The sequence below is a fragment of the Salvelinus alpinus genome, chromosome 28, assembly GCF_045679555.1.
Source record: "Salvelinus alpinus chromosome 28, SLU_Salpinus.1, whole genome shotgun sequence".
Lineage (NCBI taxonomy): Eukaryota > Metazoa > Chordata > Actinopteri > Salmoniformes > Salmonidae > Salvelinus > Salvelinus alpinus.
The window spans coordinates 4,695,235-4,705,750 of NC_092113.1; the positions used below are offsets into that span (position 1 = coordinate 4,695,235).

Genomic DNA, 10,516 nt, shown 5'->3' on the forward strand with positions numbered 1-10,516 from the left:
TTCACTCTCCTCTTGTTCCTCTTCACCAACTTCCTGTACTGGCTGAGCTGCTTCAAAAACTTGGAACGCTTTCAAGAAGTTAGAGCCATTGTCTGTTGTTGTTCTCACAATCTTAACCCAGATTTCAAACTTCAAGAATGGGTGTCATTTAGGGCGCCTGCCAACACATCAAAGGTGTGCGATCCTCTCAACCGTTTACAGGCCAGGGCTGCAGCGCATCTGTTGAGACTGTTGGTGTTACAGTGGGCTGTAACACCAATGAAGCTCCGTCTTCTTGCAGACCAGCAGTCGGTGGTGGTGGCGATGTGGTCAACTACTCTCATGGAGTCACCTTCTTCATTTCCTTGGAGGCTTCAATCAATCCTGGAGCGCAGTGTGGGCCTTGATAAGATCTTCTTAAGATGGTGTACACGCTTTCTCTGAAATAAGAAGAAAAGGAAAAGACAGTTACTTAGCTAGATAACTACCATCACGAAATACTTAAGGTATAGGATCCTCATTTTAAAGCTATAACCAACATTAGTTAAGTGAGAGTTTGTGACCACCATTTAACATTACAATGAGAAAAATATCGATGTTAATTGATTTAGTAGGTTACGTCAATAACTTAAGTCTACAGTAATTAGCAAGGTAAGAACAACTTTATCAACTAACACACGGAATAAAATGGCTAGCTGACTGGTCAAGCAAGCTAGCTTGACCAGGTGTTTAGAGAAAAGATATTTGGCTAGACTAACGTTAGCTGACTAAAATGTGCCCAGATTCGGAAACTAACTTTACCAGTTAGCTTGATTGCTCGTGTCAGTTTAGTTAGATTGCGTTAGCTAACAAAGCGTCCAAATCTTTAGCAAGCTAAAGTAGGTAGCTACTAGCTAGTGAACTATTTAGGTATAGGATTAGCTAGTGTAACGGATGTGAAATGACTATCTAGTTAGCGGTGGTGCGCGCTAATAGCCTTTCAATCGGTGTCGTCACTTGCTCTGAGACCTTGAAGTAGTGGTTCCCCTTGCTCTGCAAGGGCCACAGCCTTTGTGGAGCGATGGGTAACGACGCTTCGTGGGTGTCAGTTGTTGATGTGTGCAGAGGGTCCCTGGTTCGCGGTCGGGGCGAGGGGACGGACGTAAAGTTAAAATGTTACATTGATGCTGTTGACCCGGATCACTGGTTGCTGCGGAAAATGAGGAGGTCGAAAGGGGGGTAAGTGTAACGGATGTGAAATGGCTATCTAGTTAGCGGTGGTGCGCGCTAATAGCCTTTCAATCGGTGACGTCACTTGCTCTGAGACCTTGAAGTAGTGGTTCCCCTTGCTCTGCAAGGGCCGCGGCCTTTGTGGAGCGATGGGTAACGGTGCTTCGTGGGTGACTGTTGTTAATGTAGGCAGAGGGTCCCTGGTTAGCGAGGGGACGGACGTAAAGTTAAACTGTTACACTAGCATCAAGTAACACTGCTTGTTGCATTAGCGAATGTGGGCTACCTAGGTTAGCTATCATGCTAATGTTATTCTAGCTAGCTAGCAAGCTAACAGTAGACGTACCTTTTAGGTTCGACGGTGAGTTCTTGAACGCTAGTATTTCCTGAACTTTTGGTTAACATACATTTCATCCGGTAGAATGAATCCTTCATTCAGAGAAAATAAAACAACATTTATTTTAGATACAGCCAAGGTTGTTCATCCTCATCAGGAGGTGGTGGAAGAGCGATGTCGGGCATGATTGTGCGATTTCGGACAAGCTTGCACAAGGCGCTGCTGAGTGGATGACTGTTTTGCAAGTGACAGGCTCCCGGTCGGTGAGATTTACACCTTAGGACCCTTGGATTTGCCCAAATTGATGAGGATTGGATCAACTCTGCATGTCGTCGCCTGCTGCTTAGCAAAACAAGTACCCCCATGAGTGTGTCGACTCGTCGATGTTGCTTGCATCTTTTTTCCAACATGATTAGTTTTTTCCTTACAGCTTCAGATTTATTTGATTTTATAGCGAGTAACGGTGCCAGGGGAAATGTATCCGAGTAAAGTATACTTTAAACATTTTTTTTATGTAATGATGTAAAAGTCGACAGAAATATAAGTAGTAAAGATACCCCAAAAAACTTATTTGTTACTTTACACAACTGTGATTCCATGTGTTATTTCATAGTTGGGATGTTTTCACTATTATTCTACAATGTAGAAAAGAGTAAAAAAATTCAAAAAAACTTGAATGAATAGGTATGTCCAAACTTTTGACTGGGACTGTATATATATATATATATATACAGTGGGGAGAACAAGTATTTGATACACTGCCGATTTTGCAGGTTTTCCTACTTACAAAGCATGTAGAGGTCTGTAATGTTTATCATAGGTACACTTCAACTATGAGAGACGGAATCTAAAACAAAAATCCAGAAAATCACATTGTATGATTTTTAAGTAATTAATTTGCATTTTATTGCATGACATAAGTATTTGATACATCAGAAAAGCAGAACTTAATATTTGGTACAGAAACCTTTGTTTGCAATTACAGAGATCATACGTTTCCTGTAGTTCTTGACTAGGTTTGCACACACTGCAGCAGGGATTTTGGCCCACTCCTCCCTACAGATCTTCTCCAGATCCTTCAGGTTTCGGGGCTGTCGCTGGGCAATACGGACGTTCAGCTCCCTCCAAAGATTTTCTATTGGGTTCAGGTCTGGAGACTGGCTAGGCCACTCCAGGACCTTGAGATGCTTCTTACGGAGCCACTCCTTAGTTGCCATGGCTGTGTGCTTCGTGTCGTTGTCATGCTGGAAGACCCAGCCACGACCCATCTTCAATGCTCTTACTGAGGGAAGGAGGTTGTTGGCCAAGATCTCGCGATACATGGCCCCATCCATCCTCCCCTCAATACGGTGCAGTCGTCCTGTCCCCTTTGCAGAAAAGCATCCCCAAAGAATGATGTTTCCACCTTCATGCTTCACGGTTGGGATGGTGTTCTTGGGGTTGTACTCATACTTCTTCTTCCTCCAAACACGGTGAGTGGAGTTAGACCAAAAAGCTCTATTTTTGTCTCATCAGACCACATGACCTTCTCCCATTCCTCCTCTGGATCATCCAGATGGTCATTGGCAAACTTCAGACAGGCCTGGACATGCACTGGCTTAAGCAGGGGGACCTTGCGTGCGCTGCAGGATTTTAATCCATGACGGCGTAGTGTGTTACTAATGGTTTTCTTTGAGACTGTGGTCCCAGCTCTCTTCAGGTCATTGACCAGGTCCTGCCGTGTAGTTCTGGGCTGATCCCTCACCTTCCTCATGATCATTGATGCCCCACGAGGTGAAATCTTGCATGGAGCCCCAGACCGAGGGTGATTGACCGTCATCTTGAACTTCTTCCATTTTCTAATAATTGCGCCAACAGTTGTTTCCTTCTCACCAAGCTGCTTGCCTATTGTCCTGTAGCCCATCCCAGCCTTGTGCAGGTCTACAATTTTATCCCTGATGTCCTTACACAGCTCTCTGGTCTTGGCCATTGTGGAGAGGTTGGAATCTGTTTGATTGAGTGTGTGGACAGGTGTCTTTTATACAGGTAACGAGTTCAAACAGGTGCAGTTAATACAGGTAATGAGTGGAGAACAGGAGGGCTTCTTAAAGAAAAACTAACAGGTCTGTGAGAGCCGGAATTCTTACTGGTTGGTAGGTGATCAAATACTTATGTCATGCAATAAAATGCAAATTAATTATTTAAAAATCATACAATGTGATTTTCTGGATTTTTGTTTTAGATTCCGTCTCTCACAGTTGAAGTGTACCTATGATAAAAATTACAGACCTCTACATGCTTTGTAAGTAGGAAAACCTGCAAAATCGGCAGTGTATCAAATACTTGTTCTCCCCACTGTATATATATGGCCCTGTATAAAACTGTTTATTATATACCAGGGGCCTGTTGCACAAAACTAGGATAAGGGATTAAGCCAGGATATCTTGGTGATCCTGGCTCAATTGATCCGTAATCCGGTTGCACTAAAGATGGATAGGGGGCAGGAGGATATGTTATGGTATAAATTACCATGGAGATTTATTCTGTGGAGCTAGCCTGCTCCAGACCAGGCTAAATTCCAGGATCTATTTAATCTCATCCCTAATGTCAGTCAGCAGTCACCACAAATGGAAACCAATAGTTATTTCACTGCTCACTATACATTGTTATCACATATAACTAGACCCACTGTTATTATTTAAACGTTTGTGATCATTAATTTCAATGATTTTGGATAAAAAATGATTTTTAGATGATGTTGCTATCATTAGATAATTTACAGTTTTCCATAGACTATAAGGCTATATATAAAATGATAGAATATTAGGGCCACAGAGGGGAAAAAAACACAAGTCATAATATTGTAACCAGTTGTTTTAAAGGAGGACAGTTGTTAAAATGACAGATGTGGGGCATTTCGTGAAATTGTACTTCAGTATGGTTTCATAAACAAAGACATGCTGATGTGCCAGAATATTAAGTATCACATTGTCATAAGTATCAAAACTGTAAAAACAATATGTAGCTTTTCTGCAGAAAGAACCAGCCTCATAAATTTATGACTTTATCCTTTTTCTTCAGTGTGGCCCTAGTACTCTGTCATATAAACAAATACACATTCCATATGAATATAAAAACACAATGTGTAACATTATGTTCCTTTATTGAATAAGGACAAAACAAAGCAGGTAAACCATCAGCTCCTTTCGAAACTGAAGTCACAGTGACTCTACAAGATGGAAAGCACAGAATCCAAGCATATTATACAAAATGATACATACACATTCAAAGGTCTGTATATAACACACCCTGCATGTCTGCACACTAAAATAAATGCAGGACAAATCCATACACATCAACTGAACAGACAAATGAATGGATGCAGTAGCCTCCCTGCAGCCTTGTATTACACACAGTATACCGCACAAACATCATAAGAGGCCAAATTCGTCAAAAAACGAACCCAAAAAAACCCAAATTCCTCTGCCACCGCAGGACATATTTAACCAAAATTGAAAGCACACATACTAACTAAAATAATTCAACACATATTGGTCCCTCAGCAGCCGACCACTGTCGTCATCAGGGAAGATTGCCGGATTGTCCCAGTCCATGGCTGGTGGCACTCTGGGGGCCCTCTCCTTCCTCAGGCAGGCCACATTGTGGAGGACAGCACAAGCCACAGTAATATCACATGCCCTAACAGGGCTGACCCTTAATTTGTGAAGGCAGTGAAAGCGTGCCTTCAGGAGGCCAAAGGTCATTTCAACTCTGGCCCTGGTCCTGGCATGGGCATGGTTGTAGGCCTGCTGTGCTTCCTGGGGGTCTGTGAAAGGTGTCAGGAGAAAAGGCTGGCAGCCATACCCCCTGTCTCCCAGCAACACACCAGAGAATTCACCTGTCAACACAAAATCTCATCATTACTACCTCATAAACACAGTGATATTCTTGACACAGCCATGATGGTTATAAATAGGGGTTGTGTGGCTTACCTTGTGATAGGCACTGATAGATTTCAGAGGCCCGAAAGATTCTGGAGTCATGGACTGAGCCAGGCCATTTTGCCACAACATTGCTGATCACACAGTCAGCATTGCAGACCATCTGAAATCATAAGATGAGGAATATTACACCAATCAATGCACATCACTGGCAATGCAGAGTGTTCGTCAATGGACAATATCAAAAAGTTATGTTCACCTGAACATTAATGCTGTGAAAGGATTTCCTATTCACAAAATCGGCCTGGGCACCTGAGGGGGCTTTTATCCTTATGTGTGTGCAGTCCACTGCACCAATGACATTGGGGAAACCTGTCACACAAAGTAATGAGTATCCTACTATGTGTTAACAGTTGTCCTGTAATTTGTAGATCCTCTTACCTGCAATCCTATAGAACTCCTCTTTGATGTCACAGAGTCTTCTGTGGCCAGGGAAGGAGATGAAGACATCTGCTAATGCTTTGATAGCCAGACACACACTCCTTATTGTGCGGCAAATTGTGGCCTTGTTCAGCTGTTCTGCATCCCCCACTGAGTACAGGAAGGCTCCACTAGCAAAAAAGCGCAAGGCCACACAAACCATTTGCTCCACACTCAGTGCATGGCTCCGTGCAGTGCGGTGCTTAATCCTGGGACCCAGTAGTCTGCATAGATACCTGATGCCATCTGCAGAAAACCTGTATCTTTCATATAGATGGTCATCAGGGAAGGCCAGTGGGTCCAACCGGTCCCTGAAGACCCTTTCTCGCCTGAAGGCTCTCCTCAGCACAAGTGCTTCTTCATCCACCACATCTCGCACGAATGGGCATGCCATTGTCAGAGCAGAAAGGAACACACAATTTTGGGCCTTCATATAGGCTAGTGGCCACACCTGGTGCTGGGGGGGTGGGCAAAAGAGGGCGATGCCTTATAACGATGACTTGGTTGTACTGATTGCTGGGAAAATAAAAAAAACCTTAGAAAGATGCCACCGTCCTGTGTGCTCACAATAAGAGCTCATATGTCATGGCTCACTTGACTTTACGAGAATATACCTAATTTTTATTTTGAGCTGTGTCATCTTCTTGGAGCTGGGGGAGGAAAGAAAAATAATGATTAATACATTTGTGTTACAGTTAGCATACAGTGTACATTGAAGGCATATCTCACCTCCCTCTCAAGTTTTTTTATTTCAAGGTCCAGTTTCCTAATTGTCCTCTTTTTTATTTCGGACTTCAGTGCAAGATTTTCCATCTTTTTCTTCTTGTACTGAATGTCTATGTCTGCCAGTTCTATTTGGCGCCGGAGGTGGTTGCCATACAACTTTCTGATAGCTTGTGAGCTCTGTGAACACAATACAATTAGCGCAGCTGGAATTTGGCAGGATGTGGTGTCCTTTTATTAATACGCACTATGTTGCCAGGCTGGTTTTCCCACTGTATAGCATCTGGGTCCTGTAAAAGAAATGAGATTTTTTGATTTTGATGAGGACTCCTCACCATTGTAGAGTAAATAGTACTTTCACAGTCTTAACATGATACCTCATGCCTTCTGGAATCCAGAGAGATGGTCTCCTCCTCATCATCGTCTCCATCATGTGCTGTTGCTGCTGCACTGGGGCCTTCACCCTATCACATTTAATCGGATTCATATTGAAGCTAGTAGACAAGACATGCCAGGCCTACAGTATGCCTTTGATGGAGTACTCACTGGATCAGCATCGTCTGGTGCTTGTGCTGGTGGCTCTAACAGGAACACAGTGCTGCCAGACACTGCAAGGCAATAGGTAAACCAAAGTCAGACAGTCCAAATTGATTCAATATGAATGTGGTTGTATCCCATGTAGAGATGGAAGGACATACCTTGAATGAAGCGGGTGGCATCTTGGGAGGAACCTATGCTCGTCTCTTTCCCCCCAGGGATCCCCTCTAAGACGGGCCTGCCTTTATTTAGCTCCAAGGCCATGTCCTCTGCTGGGGTAAGGTCAGCCTTTGGTGACCCACCACCCGTGCCTTGTCTGTGGGTATTCTTTTTCACTGCTAAAACAGTACAGACAATGTGTGAGCAGGCACCTTCTGGGTACAATATATGCTTGTGCTTTGTTAAATATTAGTCAGGGACCATACCATTCTGCAGAATGTTCTTGTATTTGATTTTGACCTGCTGCCATGTCCGTTTTGGCCCGTTCATGTTTAATCTACACACACACACACACACACACACACACACACACACACACACACACACACATTTAATGGAGTCACACTGCAAAAAATTACTTGGTATTTTTGTCTTGTTTTCAGTAAAAATATCAAAAAATGTATCATACCTTTATACAGTGTGATGGAGTTACTTTACACAATTTCACTCATATCTGCAGTGCATTTCAATAAAAAATTTAACCGTTTCATAATTACAGTACAACTGCATTTTTGGAGATGTGAATTAAATATTTGAATTGTAATTGTGATGTTTCAGCGGAGCGGTGAGTGTGTAATTGTGCACTACTTACGCATTCAGGCGGTCTGCAATACTTTGCCACGCTTTTTCTCTTTGCTTTATCACTGTGGCGGTGTTGCCTTTCTTCTTAATTATATATTTTACCTCCTCGTATGCCTCCATGAGGATTTGTGCTTCCGACGGGGAAAAGTACGCGGCTCTAGTTGCCATGGTAAATCAGTTAATCTGTGATCTGTGGCGGGGTCTATTTGAGTGAGCCGTGAGCGCGCACCTATCCAGGATTGGTTTCACCTGGCTTAATGAATCCGTGTCTGCTCATCCTGGCTTGGTCTTTGTGCAACCAATTAAGCCTGGACGCACATGTTTTGGCTTCATTGAGCTCAGCTGAGTCATTTATCCCGGATGTCTTAATTCTACTTTTGTGCAACAGGCCCCAGGTGTTCTTATGGAGGAACACTGGCATGAATGCATGATACAGGGTGCAATGCACAATGGTCCTGGGACAGGCCGAGTGGAAGATCTTTCCTTTTCTCTGTCACAAGGTGCCAACGTTGACATCAGTGTGTGACTGGCAACAGATCATTATTATCCCCTCAGAGACAAAAAGGAGAGAGAGAGAGAGAGAGAGAGAGAGAGAGAGAGAGAGAGAGAGAGAGAGAGAGAGAGAGAGAGAGAGAGAGAGAGAGAGAGAGAGAGAGAGAGAGGAGAGAGAGGAGAGAGAGAGAGAGGAGAGAGAGAGGAGAGAGAGAGAGAGAGAGAGAGAGAGAGAGGTTGATCTGACACAGATGACACTGACTACTTGTTATTGATGTGGAAGCAGAATAATGTGTGTGAGAGAGCCAGCATAGAACACCCATACACTCCAGCATGCAGCCCTGTCCTATGCTGCCGTCACTTTGTTGTCTCTCAACAACTCTCAAACTGAGACTGAACACATCCATATCCCTCCTCAAGATTTAGAGCCAGAACACAGCTTATATCCCACTCACTGCAGAATAAACTGTATATACAGATTATGCAATGTAACTATTGAAACGCATCAAATCTAATTTTATTCGTCACATGCGCCAAATACAACAGGTGTGGACGTTACAGTGAAGTACTTACTTACAAGCCCTTAACCAACAATGCAGTTTTAAGATAAAAAGTGTTAGGAAAGTATTTACTCAAATAAACTGAAGTAAAACAATTATAAATAATAATAATTGAACAAAAATAAATAATTAAGGAGTGACAATGAAATAACAGCAGTGAGGCTATATACAGGGGGTACCGGTACAGAGTCAATGTGACTGGACAATAAACAGAGTAGCAGCAGCGTAAAAATGGGGGGGGGGGGCAATGCAAATAGTCTGGGTAGCCATTTGATTAGCTGTTCAGGAGTCTTATGGCTTTGGGGTAGAATCTGTTAGGAAGCATTTTGGACCTAGACTTGGTGCTCTGGGTACCACTTGCTATGTGGTAGCAGAGAGAACAGTATGCCTAGGGTGGCTGGAGTTTTTGGCAATTTTTGGGCCTTCCTCTGACACCGCCTGGTACAGAGGTCCTGGATGGCAGGAAGCTTGGCACCAGTGATGTACTGGGCCGTATGCACTACCGTCTGTAGTGCCTTGCGGTCGGAGGCCGAGCAGTTGCCATAACAGGCAGTGATGCAACCAGTTAGGATGCTCTCGATGGTGCAGCTGTAGAACTTTTTGAGGATCTGAAGACCCATGTCAAATCTTTTCGGTCTCCTGAAGGGGAATAGGCGTTGTCGTACCCTCTTCACGACTGTCTTGGTGTGTTTGGACCATGAAAGTTTGTTGGTGATGTGGACACCAAGGAACTTGAAACTCTCAACCTGCTCCCCTACAACCCCGTCGATTAGAATGGGGGTGTGCTCGGTCCTCCTTTTTTTGTAGTCCACAATGATCTCCTTTGTCTTGATCACGTTGAGGGAGTGATTGTTTTCCTGGCACCACACTGTCAGGTCTCTGACCTCCTCATACTACAGACACATAGTTTGACTGCTGGTCTATGAAGCATTTCATGGACGTATGAACAGCAACGGCTCACATCGTTTGGCAAGAAGAAACTATTCAGGGGTGAACACTTTGGTGCCAAATATGTTGTAGAAACTTGGCTCAGGACTTACCTTTGAAAAATGTTAACAAATATACCCCTCTCTGCCTCCTGACCATCCCCACCCGGCCAGAAGAAAACTAGAATAAATGACTTGATAAACAACAATGTGAAGCCAAAAGCTAGTAGGGTTGACCACAGGCTGAGCCATCCATATTGACCAATAATGTATGCACTGTATGGAGAGAAGGACATTTTATTAGCTCCCTCAAACTCATTTTCCATTTAATTTGTAAGCTGGCTTCCTGAGTCTGTGTCTGGCAGCCAAGGTGTAAATCTGGCCTTATCTGGCCCCGGCATGCATAGCTCATCTCCACACACACTGTGCCAACAACAGATCTATTCATGGCCACCACGTTCTTGGCTGTCCGTGTATTAGAGAATACAACGCAAGGCGAGATCATTTCAATGCGGTGTCATCTATGCAGCTTCGATAGGGGGAGGAGACGGG

The 10,516-nt window shown here is 43.7% G+C and overlaps 1 protein-coding gene across 6 annotated transcripts; it reads right to left on the bottom strand.

Annotated features, from left to right (window-relative positions):
* Nucleotides 1–4,627: 4,627 nt before the first annotated feature.
* Nucleotides 4,628–8,378, bottom strand: LOC139556982 (putative nuclease HARBI1). Of its 6 annotated transcripts, none has more exons than XM_071371216.1 (10): nucleotides 7,611–8,378; nucleotides 7,347–7,523; nucleotides 7,195–7,256; nucleotides 7,026–7,112; nucleotides 6,897–6,938; nucleotides 6,655–6,828; nucleotides 6,540–6,575; nucleotides 5,887–6,441; nucleotides 5,497–5,608; nucleotides 4,628–5,402 (listed from the first exon to the last, which is right to left on the bottom strand). In XM_071371216.1, the coding sequence occupies exons 1-7, from the start codon at nucleotides 7,672–7,674 to the stop codon at nucleotides 6,540–6,542; spliced, it is 642 nt and encodes a 213-aa protein (XP_071227317.1). In that variant the 5' UTR covers nucleotides 7,675–8,378; the 3' UTR covers nucleotides 4,628–5,402; nucleotides 5,497–5,608; nucleotides 5,887–6,441. The 6 variants fall into 6 exon arrangements, with proteins under 6 accessions (XP_071227317.1, XP_071227312.1, XP_071227316.1 ...); XM_071371211.1 differs by adding an exon at nucleotides 5,705–5,817 and having other exon boundaries at nucleotides 6,655–6,938; XM_071371215.1 differs by having other exon boundaries at nucleotides 6,540–6,828.
* Between the last annotated feature and the right edge of the window lie 2,138 nt (nucleotides 8,379–10,516).